The sequence below is a fragment of the Argopecten irradians genome, chromosome 2 (assembly GCF_041381155.1).
Source record: "Argopecten irradians isolate NY chromosome 2, Ai_NY, whole genome shotgun sequence".
Lineage (NCBI taxonomy): Eukaryota > Metazoa > Mollusca > Bivalvia > Pectinida > Pectinidae > Argopecten > Argopecten irradians.
Genome location: NC_091135.1, coordinates 15,404,545 through 15,422,360, shown reverse-complemented (window position 1 = coordinate 15,422,360; position 17,816 = coordinate 15,404,545). Strand labels below are relative to the sequence as shown.

The 17,816-nt window shown below is 34.1% G+C and overlaps 2 protein-coding genes across 2 annotated transcripts; one reads left to right on the top strand and one right to left on the bottom strand.

Moving 5' to 3' along the window:
* The first annotated feature begins 3,010 nt into the window (after positions 1-3,010).
* On the top strand, positions 3,011-10,060 carry LOC138314574 (uncharacterized). Its single transcript, XM_069254976.1, has 4 exons — positions 3,011-3,103; positions 7,842-8,311; positions 8,564-8,742; positions 9,300-10,060. Exons 1-4 carry the CDS (start codon positions 3,052-3,054, stop codon positions 9,415-9,417), a joined length of 819 nt encoding a protein of 272 aa, XP_069111077.1. The 5' UTR covers positions 3,011-3,051; the 3' UTR covers positions 9,418-10,060.
* A 221-nt stretch (positions 10,061-10,281) lies between these two features.
* On the bottom strand, positions 10,282-16,322 carry LOC138314573 (glycoprotein-N-acetylgalactosamine 3-beta-galactosyltransferase 1-like). Its single transcript, XM_069254975.1, has 4 exons — positions 16,181-16,322; positions 12,583-12,815; positions 11,083-11,759; positions 10,282-10,760 (listed from the first exon to the last, which is right to left on the bottom strand). The coding sequence occupies exons 1-4, from the start codon at positions 16,201-16,203 to the stop codon at positions 10,641-10,643; spliced, it is 1,053 nt and encodes a 350-aa protein (XP_069111076.1). The 5' UTR covers positions 16,204-16,322; the 3' UTR covers positions 10,282-10,640.
* Between the last annotated feature and the right edge of the window lie 1,494 nt (positions 16,323-17,816).

The following is a 17,816-nucleotide window of genomic DNA, read 5'->3' as shown; positions in this document are numbered from 1 at the left end:
TTTGTGTGTTATATTTTTGTATTTAAACTTACAGACATGGAAGAGTATCGGCATCAGCGATCCTTCTGTGCCGAATGTTTTAATATAATCAGCAACCAATGACGTATTTTCGAACAAATTGCTGTAAATCGTACCAACGAAATTTTGTCAGATCGATATGAGAATGGAAATCTTTGAGAAATATTTCATTCACACTAATGCAAAGATGACGTCGCTTTGGAACTTATTGTTGCTGAACTGCGGAAGTTTACAGTTTCTTGAATCACCTGTTACACTTTTCAATCAGTTCCCAGGCTGTTCCGACTTAAGGTATAGTGTCAAATTAATAGCTAATATCTCATCGTTTTGACAGGTACTTCAATATGAGGTGAAGATATACTTCATTCACAATATGCGTCAAATGTAGTTACCAAACCAGTAAAATAACAAACAAAAATCATATACTAATTAAATTTATTTAATTAAATTTTGCTTGTTTCGAGCGTTTTCATTGGTTTAAAAGTTTACTTTATCAGCCCATAAAGGAAAAAAATGGCGTCGCCGTTTTGTAACGTCACTTCTGATTGGCTGAGATGACGGCGTTATGATTTCATAGACAAAAGGGTCCCAGAATGAATTTTGAGTATTGAAGAGATTATCTTTAGTAAATTGAACTATAAGGATTAATTTGAATAATTTTTTATGTTATGGAGATATAACACAAAAATCTGAGTGTACTCTCATCATAAACCACTTCGCGGTTTATTTAGAGTACACTCAAATTTGTGTATATCTCCATAACATAAAATCTATTCAAGTTAATCCTTAAATAATCAAATGCCGCATTATGAACTGGCACGAGTTTTGTATGCCATATTTACAACTCACGTACTCCGCCAGCTTGTGCATTGATCCGATCTCGTAAGCAGAATGAAATCTAAATTGTCATAAGTATTTTGTTTTTCTGCAAATAGAATACTTTAGATGAAGAAAACAAGAAAACTTCAAAAATGAGTTCATGTTATATTAGCATAGGTTTAATGACACTAACTTTTATATTTGTATGGTTAGAAAACAGAGAGAGTAAGCACTATGATTGTATATGCATACAAGGATGGCAAATATGTTTCCTTTGAAGAGTTGTTAAGACAGATCGCGAGTTCGAGGCCCGGTCATGACATAGGGCAAACTAATTTCCTACGTTATTCATTTTTGTCATACACAAAAATATATACACGAAAACGTGACTTCAGCAACATTTAGAAAACAAACAAAAATCCACAGCTTTGTACTGTGATTTATGTTTTGTGTGTTTTCTATCTTATCGCATATGGAGACGATTATAATATCCGAGCTTAGTCGTTGCGTTCGCCTCCGTTACAGTCCCTGTTTACCCTAACTGAGGGATCTTTCGTGAAGTCAGGTAAAACAGGGTACATGTATTAACTTGAGTGTCTTTGGTGGCACAAAGTGAGATTACAAGTGTTTGACATCAACAACAATAACATATAAATAGAAACAGCAGTCGTCATTACCTCTCATCGAGAAAATGAACGTGTGTATTTAGCAATAGCAATGCGATCTAATTCGCCCAATATCAAAACGAAAGACTTCATACACTGATGGTTATTTTGTTTCCACTATGATAAAGAAAACTAGTAGAGAATTATAATTGTAACACTTTACGCACAGCTCCTCTCCCTGTTAGATTTATTAGCTTATATATACAGAATACATGGTCAGTGTCTTAAAATATACGCTGTATTTTTGTGAGGGTGAAGAATGACGAATCGGTGCACGTGCAGAAATTCTAAAATACAGCTGTTTTCAGATGTATTCCCACGTACACTAGATATAGGACAAATGACAATGTAAACAATATATCGCTCAGATGTACACCAATGAATTGTCCCAAGCTTTCTGTTTCATATATATGTCTATACCATTGCAGAAAATTGAAGATAGAACAAATGTTTGCGTATTTGTTTTAAGTTATTTTCTATTATATCAAAACTAATTGATGATTTTATGAGGAAATTGTCGTTTTGAAAATATACACAATTACAAGAGAAATGTCTTCCTAAAGTGACTGATTGAATGCTTGTAGAATTTACAAAATAATATATATTTATAAAATAAGCAGTTAATCTTAATCAGCCTTTTCCATTTAACTATACAATACTAACAATATGTTTCAATCCTACTTTAAATACGGAAAACAAATTGAACCAATTTTCGCCACTTTTGCAAAATATAACTCTACATATACAATGTTTTGATATTAAGCATATATCCCATGCTGAGAAATCAAATTTTCCTATGACTTACATGGTTTGTAATATAATTTTTTCGATAGAATTGTTCATACCATGGTTGAAAATGAAAGAAACACCGAAACTGGTTGATACCTCAGAAGAAGGCAAAACGTGTTAGATTTGATTACCATTAATTCTATGATATATTCTGAATTCTATTCAATAGTATTTGGGCCCACTTGTCATAGACATTAATTTTCGTTGTTATGCAGCAAATAAAATACACATACTTATTGATAATATTTTATCATAGATGTACAGATGAATTAATCCATCGTAAACCCGTCATTTCATATGCTTATACATGATGATACTATCTATAACAAAATGAAGCCCAACGTTTATTTTTTTCTTTACTGACTAGTTGTCATTCATTACATATTTATAACTTGAAATAAAATGCTACAATGGAGATAGCATTTACTTATATTTCCATGCCAAATAGTTTTGATATGCGACTGTAGGTTGTTCCAGTGGAGACACTTATTTTATCATTACTCTCTTACAAACTACATAAAACGGCGCATAATTGATATATTCTCTGCTGTTAGATATACCAGAAATATATATATATTGTCGTATATACACCTTTTATGACGTCTAATATAGTTGAATCATCGTCAATAGCCAGTAGTTGAATCATCGTCAATAGCCAATACACTTTGAACTTTGACCTAGAGTTATAAATATTTCATATTTTGGCATACATAAGGCAGTAAGTGATTCTATATCAGTCCTCTAGTACAAACATTAAAGGATGGAGAACATATGCACTTGCCTTGCTGTACTTCTAGGATGCGTCTTTACAGGTAAGAATTACACAGATTGGTATTAACATCTGACATGTATTGTCTTTTACTATAAACTTATCGACAAAACAAAAAAGTAAAAGACTGAAAATAACCTTTTTGCGAATTTGTTTTGAAAGTGATGATGTAATTTTGTGGATATGTTAGAATGTCGAATGCGTTCAATCATGAATAATTTTGCTATGCCATCATACGATCATACACTAATTTGTGATATTTGGTGATATTTTGTTGCATTTCGCATGATTGACAGAATCGCTGAAGAGCTGTTTTAGACTAATGGAAAGAAATGTTCTTTGTAATCTATAAACGATACCATGGTTTGGAAAATTCAGTAACCACTGTTGCGATATTTGCTAACATAAGTCCGATTATAGGATCAATTTTTGTAACTGCTTTCATATTCGCACACCCTCACATGTATCGTCTAACATGAATTTTGTTGCTTACTCTCGGAAGAAGTGAGGCGATATTTTCTTTATATCCGCCAATGTTATGTATAGCATTATAATATGTATGTTTTCTCATATTCCTAAGTATACACAACTTTGTTCGTCCTTACGTTTCCCTTGACATCGCCTCTCACTTTTGGCCATGAGTAGAGCGCTCACTTCTATGAAGAAGTTACTGGTCGACACAAATCATAGTTTATAAAATTGATAGGTTCTGCTCCTGCTGAGCGCCCGACATAAAGGGAGTGGGAAGACTGGTTTGCCCGATGTCTGTATATTGCGAGCAGTCGAAGTATCTTTGGCAGCATGATTCAGTGGGATAACACTATAAAATAGACAATATATCTACTAATTACCAAGAACACAGTCACAATGCAGTCTCCCATAATCACACACAATTCACACACGCAACACATCGCATACGGGGGAGACTATTTTTTAAGCATGTTGGACATAATCAACAAACCAATGTGATCGTTCGATTTACTGTATAGGGGATATAACTGGACATTTTGACAGATATCTTACTACTCGGTTATATGTTTGGCGCTATTTTAGCCCCATCTTTGTATAAAAGGGGTTCTTATTAAATTATTACATCTTATATGTTCAGATAACTTCAACACTTTTGTACTAAAAGTAAAGTTGAATTCTATGTCGTTACTATTAACACTTTTAACAAACTGAGCACATCCTTTATGATGCATAGATAAAGTTGCTTTTATTCGCGATGGATGTAATTTTGCTACATTCGTGGTCAAGTTAATTTTCACGAAAGGAGGTAACCGCAAGAAAAAAAATCATGGTATAGTATATGCAGTAGCGTCGTCTGGTAAAGTGTGTGAAAATATTCGAAAGACTAATATAGGCAGGATGAAAAATAATAACTACACAAACTAAAACAAACGAAATTCTTATATATGAACATACTACGGTTTATTCCGTAATTGCAGAGTTATCTGTCATTATGGGTAGGTATTGAGTGTGACGTCATGTATTTGTGAGCGTAACGTCATATTTTTTTAGAGAAAACGACGAGGATTGCGCTCACAAAATAATGGCGTTACAATGGATACCACTCCGCATGAGAGGTAATTCTGTAATATGCAAAGACGGAATATCACCACAGTATGCACATTGGTATTTTTACTCGAGAAATATCTATAGTGGCATTCACTTGATCAAAGTATTGTAGCAAATCTTTGTATAGTAATATATTTTATTTTGTATTAAATGATTGTGATTTTGGTCATGGTCACTGGAAAAAATACAATAAAAAATCAAATATAATACAACAGATATAATAAACATAGAATCCATGTTTGACACATCATTAATGATACTATTACTGAGAAAAAAAATAATGACCACAGCCAGTTTCTATTTCTCATAATTCGGCGGTAATATGGGTAAAGGCTTGTAAAACATGACAATAAATAGGCCATTCCCGAATAGATGGGTGTCGTTAACTTCCTATAAAATCGTTATACAGCTCTGTGAATGGCAGCTGGACGGACAGATTGACGTCATTAGATAGAGGCACCTTTTTGCACAAAAAAACGTGCTACAACATGTGCTTAGGAATGGTTTTTACACTGGTCATAGGCCATAAAAAGTGACCTCAACCCAAAGGACAAGGAAACAAAAAATATGCATCAGGAAACCTTGTACTATATGTGTCAAGAGTCGAAAACACATCGCCGGAACAGGGCAATTTATGTACAATAAAACGGTTCGTTTTCATAGCTGCATATAGTTTCTAAACGCTCCTTTGTAGATGTACATAATAATATTTATTTTTAGTCTAATTTGTAGAAAAAAATTATCATTTCTGGCACTGTATGGCATAACTTTGGATAAACATTTTTTCTGTGAATTGAAATATGTTGATAATACAACATTCAACCATCTTTACTAACATTCACGTTTCGAACTCGTGTACTTTGATGTTTTATTTGCTCACAGAGACAAAGTTGTGATTTCATCTGAAATATACAGGCATTGTTTATTGTTTATTTTCGTTCTGGTTCTATACGTTGCATATTTATTCAGACCAGTATAAGTAATTTGCTCAGACAAATACAAATCTACAAATAAATACTACACCTCTCGAAATCTGCACATGTCATTTAAGTAGACCTATTCCTACTGGCACAACCATATTCCATTCTAAGATAAAACAATACCATATTTTACAGAATGAAGTTTTATAATAATATTCAACAGCGGTTTACGTTGTTTTTTTTGAAGAAAAAAAAACTGTCGCGGGGATTATTGGATATCTATAATTTAAATAATGAATATTAAAGAGGGCACCCTTATAATGATAATAAAAAATATCAAAATACTAAAATTGAAATCATCGTTGTAAAATAATAAAATAATGCCTGGCGCATATAATTACTCTTTGTAGCCATAATTGTGAAAAAGTCACTAATTACTCCCTGTTGTAATTGCCGTCTTCGCCGTTCGATAACATTGTTCCTCATGAAGCAAAACATGCATTACGTATTCCTTCTAAAAAAAATATTCAAAAAAGTGAAATTCTTGAATGGACACGTTATAGCATGACCCAGTATCCAAAAGTGACCAAATGGAGGAAGACAATTCAGACGAATAGAACACATACGTTCTAATTCGAATATTTCTCCTTTACAAATCCTTCAGGCAAGATGGACTATTTTATCATACGCATAATTTGATATTGCGCTATAGAAACATTGCATTGTTTCTACATGTACACTGTCTTGTAATTCCCAATATACAATGCTGTCTGCATATGTAACATGTAGTTATCCTTACATGGAAGGACATTCATAACGAAACCTGTGACTTTAGGCAACTGTCACTCATACTACACGTCCCGAAACATAACACGATCTTTTGACCATACTCCTATTGGACACACATATCAATGTTTAAACAATAAAGATAGCTGGGCGCACGAGCTGACTGCCAGCGAGGTTCGCCTAGTGGGTCATTTATGTTACATTTCCCTTCAGGCCATCGTCTACAGCCACACGATATATAGACGCAACTCATATGTACATTTGTAACATTCACTTATAAAGGTTATAACGGTAATACAATTAAATTGTTCACCTAAAGGTCCTCAGGCCATTATAATGGTTACAAACACTAGGTAATTATTATACGGTGCATATAACAATAGTTTCTATCACAATACCACAACTACTACACAGGTTTAAAATTATAATATATCATTGCAAAGATATATTTTTTTTACATTTATTAAGTATATCAGAAATTCAATCTATGCTTCATAGCATATCAATATTTGAAGATTTTGAATCGCTATTTTCTATCTATTGGGCTTTTTCCAATAAATCTTTTGCACTAAATTTAAACTGAATTCTGTAAAAATCGTATGTTGGGTGGCTACAATAACAACTGCAGCTGCAATGATACACAACAATCAAACCTATTCAATAAGAATAAACTTGATAATTGTGCACCAACAATTTAATCACTTGATACCATTGAAAACGAGGGTAGCTGAAACATCTAATATATAAGGATGAGAATATGAAGAAAGCATGGTGAAAGTTTGGGAATATTATAAATATTTAGTTGTTATTCACTGTATATGAATACCAACCTCTGTATGGAACTATAAGGGCCTCTATCCATAGAGCATGGTCAACCACTTCTGTATAACATTTACGAAATATATTTTTATTGTTCCCAGTGTTCGTCCAGCTACCTCTGTATAACATTTACGAAATCTCTTTTTAGCATCTGTATAACATTTACGAAATCTCTTTTTATCGTTCCCAGTGTACGACCAGCTACATCTGGATAACATTTACGAAATTTCTTTTTATTTTCTCTTTTTATCGTTCCCAATGTACGGTCAGCTACCACTATATAACATTTACGAAATCTTTTGTTTACTGTTCCCAGTATACGGCCAGCTACATCTGTATAACATTTACGAAATCTTTTGTTTACTGTTCCCAGTGTACGGCCAGCTACATCTGTATAACATTTACGAAATCTTTTGTTTACTGTTCCCAGTATACGGCCAGCTACCATTGTATAACATTTACGAAATCTTTTGTTTACTGTTCCCAGTGTACGGCCAGCTACCATTGTATAACATTTACGAAATCTTTTGTTTACTGTTCCCAGTGTACGGCCAGCTACCATTGTATAACATTTACGAAATCTTTTGTTTACTGTTCCCAGTATACGGCCAGCGTTCCCAGTATACGGCCAGCTACCATTGTATAACATTTACGCAATCTTTTGTTTACTGTTCCCAGTATACGGCCAGCTCTTTGAACAGATGATGACGAACCCCATGGCCATGGCCATGATGAACGGGGGTGGACAGGGCGGATCTAGTGGAGGTATGGACCCTCTCCTCATGTCCGCCATGATGAACCCAGCAGGCGGCGGGGAAACGAACTCTTTTAACAATATGGCGATGATGAATATGATGTTGAATGGAAATGGGGCTTCGAGATCTGGTAATATGTTCGGTATGCAGTCCCAGGGTCCGTCATCCAATGACACTCGAAGCAGGACGGGTATGTCTCAGACACCCTTCAATAGAGGTCCAAATATAAACGATATCATGTCAATGATGATGTTGAGTGGTTCTGGAGGACAGCCAAGCTCCGATACACTACAGAGACTCGGGGTTATGGGAGCTTTAAGCAGGAGCAACACAAGAAATCTGAACCCCAGCCTCCCACCTAATAAACTGGTTGACCTGACAAGAGATGGCGTGGTTAGTATAGCGAAATGCAATTAACCAATTTTTTCAGTCATAAAATACGAAGTCCTGTTTTCTAATCCAAGAAACATTAGTACTACCATATACCTTTCTTAATTATACGAAAAGGGTATAGGATTTTTAGAGTTGAGTCACCAAAAGTTAATGATTTTTCAATAATTCACATCACCCATATATGCTCTTTAGTGCCAGTAACTGTTATAATACTGTGATGCCATTGTCAGTTATTAATGTTTAATATTTCAGGGTGTTAGCGCCGTAATTGCCAATCAGATCTGCCCACCACAGAGATGTCCATTCCGTGTTCCGTGTGAAAGCCCAATAATAACCTACAAACCAGAAACCTTCTTCGTCTGCCCGGAGTGTCCAAAATGTCCATTTCAAATCATGATGGGTGCCATGAACCCTGACATGAATTCTATGGGGTAAGAATTGATTTACTGCTATATATGGCAAAATTAAAATGATTGTTATCTTACATGTATAAGTATTAACTTGGTTAATAATTGTTATGCCAGTATGACAATATACTCTAAATACACCACCGCGAAGAGATTTGAATATGCCGTTTTCGTGTTATTGATCCATGAAATAAAGAATTGCAATCAATATGTCCAACCTGCTATCCACAGTCCCATGAACTTCCATTATTTCTTGAGGAACATTTTTTGTAAAAGCATAATTATATATTGCATCACAATAGCTAACGAACGGTAAAGTCATAGCTTCATGTTATAAGATTGCAGCATTAATTTTCTAAATTAAAATGCTCAAGATTGACTTAGCTGTTTAACAATAGCGGTAACATACGATTTTCTTGTATCAAAATGACTATGGAAATAATTCCCTATATATAAAATGTCTCTATGGATGTAAATGAAGTACATTACTCTTCTACTTTTCAGGAATATCCATACAAATTTAACGACTAGTAACATTCTCTTCCTTCTTTCTAACCTTAGAAATATCATTTTCCTTTTAGTTCTTCTCGTAGACGGCCGATGATGCGTAGAACGACGATGAATCGTTTGAGGACAGGGATGTCGACACCCATGCGTGTATTGTCGAGGAGTCGTAACGCCACGGCTAGCGCTGCTTAACATCTCTCCATCGTGGGGCGGGATACAGGGCAATACCGGGATATACTCCCGGGAAGGAGAATACACATTTCCTGGGCAACGGACTTACATTTCCTGGGCAACGAAATAAAATGTTAATGACTGTTGAAGTGCTCGTCTGACGAGTTTGTGAGTGAGGATGTTGGCGTAAGTGGATGGTGTGCGAGTCTGTGTACATGTTATCAGAATAATCAATATATTATATTGTTTATTTTGTTTTATTGTATTTTTTATAATTATAAATATTTGATATGAATTACATTAACGATTGAGTCGTTCAGATGATTTTCAGCTTACGTGATTACTAAAACGGCAATCAAAAGAATTTTATACTCCTCATGATTCAGAATGTATTTGGAAAGCTTTCAAGGATTGAAAAATGGTAATTTTTATGATTTTGTGGCCGCTGAATTTCGCTTATTCATGACAACATAATGTACCAAAGAAATCAACATTTCTAAAATATGGTTCCTGTCAAGGATTCTACGCAAATAAAATATTTCGAAAATAGATAATTCTATCAATACGTAATTGAAAATTATGAATACGAATACTTCATGGTTTAAATGTCTTATTGTTGTGGTGAATTTGTTTTCACATTTATAAATAAATATCTACATGCCTATTCAGTAGCTTTGTTTTTTTACAACTGTAGTTTTTAGATATTTGCTAATGTTCACTTTACACTGGTCTGTTATAGTGCCAAAACTGTCCACAGATAGGTGGCAATGGCATGGCTATCAAACCGATACAAACTACACACTGTTTACATTGTAGGAGAAAAAGGATATCCGACTGCATCGATTTACCCCATCTACCATGCTGATGAACAACATGGTCAATCCGTACCTTTATCACTTTTCGTTTTGTATTAGCTCGTTTTAAGTTACATCAGATGTGGCCTTTCTATCATGAAGGCATAAACATGGGTCACTGGTATAAATAGTTAAGGACACGATACAATAAAACAACAATTACATACTCTTGTCGAGTTAGATTCGGGTCCTCGATGTCATTACAAAGTGAGACATAAAGACATGCTCAGTCAGTTCACAGCGGCCTTATTGACACTTTAACCAACACATGACCTCATCGTAAATACCAATTTAAAAGGGCGATAACTATGTAAATTAGGACTAATTAGCACAAAATGATGACTGATTGAATTGTTTCATTTCTTAAATATGAAATTATTACTTTTAATGTCAATACACATGCAGTTTCTCAACTCCATATGGCTTTAAATGGTAAGTATGATATTCCAGTCCAAACTGCTTTGCTGCATTCACCATACAAAATGATATAGCGTAGTCACTGACCGTTACCTAAAAATAAAAAAAAAGATTATATATCCATTCTCTAGAAACATCATTCATACATCATATCACTACCTTAATCTGCTCTGGGACTAGTTATCCCCCTTCATTGACAGATTACAAATGGTTTCTCAAATGAATAGTACACATTTTAATAATGTTATACTAATGCATAGCAAATTGACAAATCTTGTTTACTGATATTTCAGCAACACTTTAACTAGAAGGTCTATATCTTATCCACTACTGAAGTTCAATTGCTTATCTATGCAAATAAAATTGAATTGATAGTATTGAAAACATATATGTTGGCCTTTACTTCTGTACTTACTTTTCCTGTCGTTCCAAGCTCTTCATTTTCAGGTAAACTAACAATACCAAGATGCTCTAGTGGCACACAATTGAACATTTCTCGACCATCCTGATCCTTCGTGGAACCCGGAATTACACCAGCCACGTCCATACAAAGGTCTTGATAAGCATCACCAGTCACATGACTATTACATGGTATGTTAGAGTAATCAATGTCAGCAACGCGCTTAACAGCTTCCTTGCTCATTACAAATCCCATATTCGATGTGTTATATTGCCATGGTAACCCGACCTTTTTAAATGTGACTTGTTTAAGTGGGTTTACACGGCCATAAAGAATGGGCGCCGTGGGATCTTTATTGGACAGAAAATAACGAAGATTTTCCATAATAACGTAGGTCTCATCCGTGGCTATTAGAAACCAGTCATAGTTATTGATATGATGTTTCCTGATTATACTGATGACGTTTTGAATTCTGCTCCTGTAATTATATAAACGTTCGGGCAAAACGTCCTGAATTACTGGGAACTCATAGGAGGTTTTCACGTCATATGCTATGTAGATTACATTAGTACAACGTTTTGCCCATGTCTTGTGAATTGCTGTCGATTTCTTTGGAAGGTCAACTGTTCTCGCCATTATCACACAAAATACTTTGATCTTTTTAGTAAGTTCGTCTGCCACTTCTGAGATATCTACAAACAAAAGCATAATGTTGTCATATTGTGATTTTTTTGGATAATATACACAACATGTACAAAAGATACACGAAAGACAAATACCATGTATGTTACTTTTGAAGAACTATTTCAAATCACATATTTCATTGTACTAACATGTATCTTATAAGCATAACATATAACATAATACACACATATATTCACTATACACATTAAAGATCTATCAAGAATTAAAATAAATCAATATTATGATTAGTTAATTAAACCGAATGTCCCCATTACAGCGATATTTAATGTTTATGCGACGTTTTGGTTTCATATGAACCTATTTCTTATGCACTTGCGATTATGTCTATGAAAACTATAATTTTATTTGTAATATTGTATTATGATCGATATCCAGTTAATTTGTTATTCCAAAAATATAATCGAATTTACAGACATACTATTAATATACCATTATCGCACCTCGTAGGCCATGGGCTAGGAGGCGAGAAAAAACCGCAAAATCTACTCATACATACTGTTAAAGCTTATACAATGTATATCACAGAAAAGCTATTACAAAACTAGTGATGAAATACTTCTCAAAATAACACAAACTTTTGTAAAATCTGCCATAAACAATATATGGCTACAGGATCATGAACGAATCTCAGACTAAAGTTCAGACTTAGCCAGTTATTACTGACGTAATTTTTTGTAATGTCATCTTTGATTTGCTAAGTCTAAACTTCAGATAATTTTGAACTTAAGACTGTTTCATGATCCTGCGTCCTGATGTAATTACATATCACACGATTTTAAAACGAATGGAATATTAATGGTAATTTCTTACCATGGTGGTGATGTTTATCTTCGTTCAAGTCCTGGAATTTCAAATCCTTGAACGCCTGATCAATTGATTTTTTATCTTCCAAATCTGTTGGCGGTTCCTTTACCTCAATTTTTTCCTTTCTTTGTTCACTGCGTATGTTCTCCTGGAGTTGACGGTTTCGTTTGCGGATCTCGTGGAGAGATGGGACGAACAGGTAATAGATTACGATACCAAAGCATAACCCGGCCATGAACCTGTGGATACAGAACCCCATTTTATATGTCAAATACTGGCTCAGTTATGCTCGGTTCAAACTACAATAATCACACTCAATATTATATTCCACAGGTAAATATTCCGTTTTCACACAAAGGAATATTAGATGTGATATTGAAATGACATAGAACTTATGAAGTTTTTTAGTAGTTATTAGGAAGTGATAACGTCGACCATATGTTACAAATAAGCTGTTCAGAGAAAATGAGGAAATAATAGCTATTCTATTTGAGCACTGAATCTTAAGTAAACCTTTAAGAATGTACTTGTCATTGATATGTCTGTAATGTCTAACAAATCTCACACCAGCTGACGTTTTATTACTATATTACGATAATCGAAGCACAATAAAAACTCCAATATTTTTATCGTGCATGGTCTCGTACGGTGCAAAATTTCACGTGATGATCAATCAATAAACCGAGTATTAACGCCAAAAGCTGATAATAACGTTAACTTGTTGCTACAGTGTGGCGAGGTTAAAGTACTTTGAATCCTGGTATAAGGTCTTATTGATAAAACGGATCATATGAAAATCTGCGAAAATAGTTCCTTTGCAGTAGTTTTTTAATGTTATGAACTAAAAATTCATGGACAACGACGTAGCCTGTCGCCCAATTTTCTTTCTTTTGTCCAAATATCACCTAATGTTGTGACAGGCTATTTATGCTACATGTGATACTTGTGTTGCTGACAAATAAGATACTACATCGATAACTATTTCCTTTAAAAATTAGCTTAGCAGTTGTTTAAATACAGGTTCACCAACACGTGACTGTTGTTTATCATGTTTATCAAACTCGAGTTAATTAATTTTCAATTTTTTAAAAGAAGCTCGTGTCTTTTAAAAATTTGAAAATTAACTAACGAAAGTTTAGATAAACATGATAAACAACAATCACGCGTTGGGGAACTTATTTATCCCATAACTCTATATTTATACAGTGGTGGCCATTGTCTAGTCTTCATTCATGGAAACTTACCACTATACATTGTGTAGTGATATCTTTCCGCCATAAGGTATAGTGCCTAAATTGAGAGCCAAAGTTCTCTTATTTGATACTTTGAATAAGCAACTACCTGTAAAACAGTAAATACAATGCTACTTAAAAGAAAATGCGCTATGAAAGTAGCCCGAAGTTGAGAGCCAATCAGAATCAAAAGATCTTGGAATTGACCAATCAGAGACGCCGTAGGTGTTTACACACTCCAGTGTGTAAACTTAATTATAACCAACTGCTATGGAATTTATCACATGGTTTTTCCATTGTGAAACATGCATAGTTATGGGATAAAATGGATTGACAAGTTTTGTTCTATTTTACATAAAATGCAATTAGTAAAGACCAATATTACTATACACAAAATAAATAAATGAATCAATCAATCAAATAGTTTTGGCATACGATTCAATAATGAAACGAAAATGAACTCTTTTAACTCGCGATGATAAAGTGATATATTCCGTAAAACAGAAACAAACATTTCAGCCATTCTCGTATCAGATAGGGCGTTCTACTTATATTTAAGCATAACTATAGAATCTTTCAATTATTAAAGATCATCTACTTTACGGGGAGAATGAAGAATATAAAAATGAATTAGTACTTACATACCAAACGTTGGACGGGATACGTTAAGACTGTAATGTACACAAGGGTAGAGATTACTGCTAGTTGAACAGGACAGTAAAGTACACCTGGTAAAGACTTTTGATAGTTGGACATGAGAGTAAAGGACACCTGGTAAAGTCTTTTGATAGTTCGACATGACAGTAAAGTACACCTGGTAAGGTCTTTTGATAGTTCGATATGACAGTAAAGTACACCTGGTAAGGTCTTTTGATAGTTCGACATAACAGTAAAGTACACCTGGTAAAGTCTTTTGATAGGTCGACATGACAGTAAAGTACACTTGGTAAAGACTTTTGATAGATGGACATTAGAGTAAAGGACACCAGGTAAAGACTATTGATAGTTGGAAATGACAGCAAAGTACACCCGGCTTAGACTATTGGTAGTTAGACATGACAGCAATGTACTCCCGACAAAGACTTTTGATAGTTGAATATGACAGTAAAGTACACCTGTTACATACTTTTGATAGTTGGCCATGACAGTTAAGTGTACCATGCAAAGATTAATGATAGTAGGACATGTCAGTAAAGTACACCAGGTAAAGACTTTTGATAGTAGGACATGACAGCAAAGTACACCAGGTAAAGACTATTGGTAGTTGGACATGACAGTAAAGTACACCTGGTAAAGACTATTGATAGTTGGACATGACAGTAAAGTACACCTGGTAAAGACTTTTGATAGTTGAACATGACAGTAACGTACACCAGTTAGAGGCTATTGATGGTTGGACATGCTAGGAAAGTGCAGCCAATAAAGGAAAGTGCAATAAGTAAAGACTATTGATAGTAGGACAGGTCAGTAAAGTACACTAGGTAAAGACTATTGATAGTATGACATGTCAGTAAAGTACACTAGGTAAAGAATATTGATAAAAGGACATGTCAGTAAAGTACACCATGTAAAGACTATTGATAGTAGGACCTGTCAGTAAAGTACACTAGGTAAAGACTATTGATAGTAGGACATGTCAGTAAAGTACACTAGGTAAAGACTATTGATAGTAGGACATGTCAGTAAAGTACACTAGGTAAAGACTATTGATAGTAGGACATGTCAGTAAAGTACACTAGGTAAAGACTATTGGTAGTAGGACATGTCAGTAAAGTACACCAGGTAAAGACTATTGATAGTAGGACATGTCAGTAAAGTACACCAGGTAAAGACTATTGATAGTAGGACATGTCAGTAAAGTACACTAGGTAAAGACTATTGATAGTAGGACATGTCAGTAAAGTACACCAGGTAAAGACTATTGATAGTAGGACATGTCAGTAAAGTACACCAGGTAAAGACTATTGATAGTAGGACATGTCAGTAAAGTACACTAAGTAAAGACTATTGATAGTAGGACATGTCAGTAAAGTACACCAGGTAAAGACTATTGATAGTAGGACATGTCAGTAAAGTACACCAGGTAAAGACTATTGATAGTAGGACAAGTCAGTAAAGTACACTAGGTAAAGAGTATTGATAGTAGGACATAAGTACACTAGGTAAAGACTATTGATAGTAGGACATGTCAGTAAAGTACACCATGTAAAGACTATTGATAGTAGGACATAAGTACACTAGGTAAAGACTATTGATAGTAGGACATAAGTACACTAAGTAAAGACTATATATAGTAGACATGTCAGTAAAGTACACTAGGTAAAGACTATTGATATAAATGATATGTTAACATATAGACAATAATAACTTACTGCTTTGCGACACTGTGTCTCATTATTTCGGTCTTCGTCCCTCTGTTTCATATTCATTTATGTTACACATATGAATGCAGGGTGGAAATATTGCCTGTAGCCAAAATTTCAATTGCGACACAACTTGAATGGATCCCCGAAGGCGTATATGATAAAATTTCAATAGAGTCCATTTGATTGACAGTTACATTTAGTAATGTACCAATGAAATATACAATGCGATGTTAAGATCCTGGTCTAACTAAGTGTTAAATGAAATCGATTTTACACGCAGTAACCTTTATTATTAATGATATGTATTGTTAATCATATCAACAAAGTACGATCACGACAACATCATTAGGGGCATAACATCCATTTTGTTCACCCTGCAATATGGCTTCATTTGGTTCTTTCTAAACAAATTTACGCATATGAAACTGTGCCGCCCCTATAACTCTCCGCATTGGCTAAATTGGTTGTACATGTATCAATGTTGGAATTACTTTTTCATGCTACCTGATAAAATAAAATACGATTTCGTTAATTTTCTAATGTGTTATTTTTTTTAATTTATATACATATGAAAATAAAGAAAAAATATTATTTAGTTAATTTATGTCATACCATTCTTTTAAAAACTGACACTACAATGTATTTTAAGTGAACATTTGAGTCCTCATTAGGAAAATGGTAATAAATATTGAACCGGTGTAATAAAACATCTCTTGGTGTGTTAACGGATGGTAGTATTACCATAATATACAGCAGACTTAAAGTGTTGTGTCCTCTTCATTATATCTGTAAGATATGTTTTATGTTGAGTAAATAAAATATTTGTACAACAGATTTAGCCAATGTGGAGAATTATAGGGACGGCACAGTTTCATATGCGTAAATTTGTTTAGAAATAACCGAATGAAGCCATATTGCAGGGTGAACAAAATGGATGTTGTGCCCCTAATGATATTGTCGTGATCGTACTTTGTTGATATGATTAACAATACATATCATTAATAATAAAGGTTATTGCGTGTAAAATCGATTTCATTTACCACTTAATTAGACCAGGATCTTATCATCGCATTGTATATTTCATTGGTACATTACTAAATGTAACTGTCAATCAAATGGACTCTATTGAAATTTTATCATATACGCCCTCGGGGTTCCATTCAACACTGTATGGTAACGGGATCCGGCCCCGGTTGTTTGGTATCTACTTCCGGAAAAATCGTACCTAAACAAATGAGAGGGGTGCGTGCTAAATCGCATTAAAAACTCGATAGTATTTCATTTGTTTATTGAAACCTATCAAAAATTAGAACAGTGAAAGCTTAAAATTTTAATTTGTCTCACAATTGTATGTGGAAATGAGAATAAAGTTTCTCAGTTTGTATTTTAACATGTAACCTGGATGGTATTTCCGTGCAAAACTGAGAAAAATGCGTGAAAATATGAACATATCTCAAGATATCGGATGCATTTCTATAAGAGAAGATGTTGAATGAAGAATTAGGATAGAACAAAAACTATCTACCACTTCAAATTTATCGTAAATACATCCTTTTTGCCATAATCGATGATGTTTAGTGAGCATGTTATGACTATAGTATACGTGTTTGGTACGCACAAAATTCCGGTTTGGTATATCCAT

Coding starts and splice junctions, on each gene's coding strand:
- LOC138314574 (XM_069254976.1), top strand. CDS start 3,052: ATGGAGAACATATGCACTTGCCTTGCTGTACTTCTAGGATGCGTCTTT. Junction 3,104..7,841: donor TCTAGGATGCGTCTTTACAG/GTAAGAATTACA, acceptor TACTGTTCCCAG/TATACGGCCAGCTCTTTGAA. Junction 8,743..9,299: donor CCTGACATGAATTCTATGGG/GTAAGAATTGAT, acceptor TTTTCCTTTTAG/TTCTTCTCGTAGACGGCCGA.
- LOC138314573 (XM_069254975.1), bottom strand. CDS start 16,203: ATGAGACACAGTGTCGCAAAGCA. Junction 11,760..12,582: donor AGATAAACATCACCACCATG/GTAAGAAATTAC, acceptor TTTTGTTTGTAG/ATATCTCAGAAGTGGCAGAC. Junction 10,761..11,082: donor AGCTTGGAACGACAGGAAAA/GTAAGTACAGAA, acceptor TTTTATTTTTAG/GTAACGGTCAGTGACTACGC.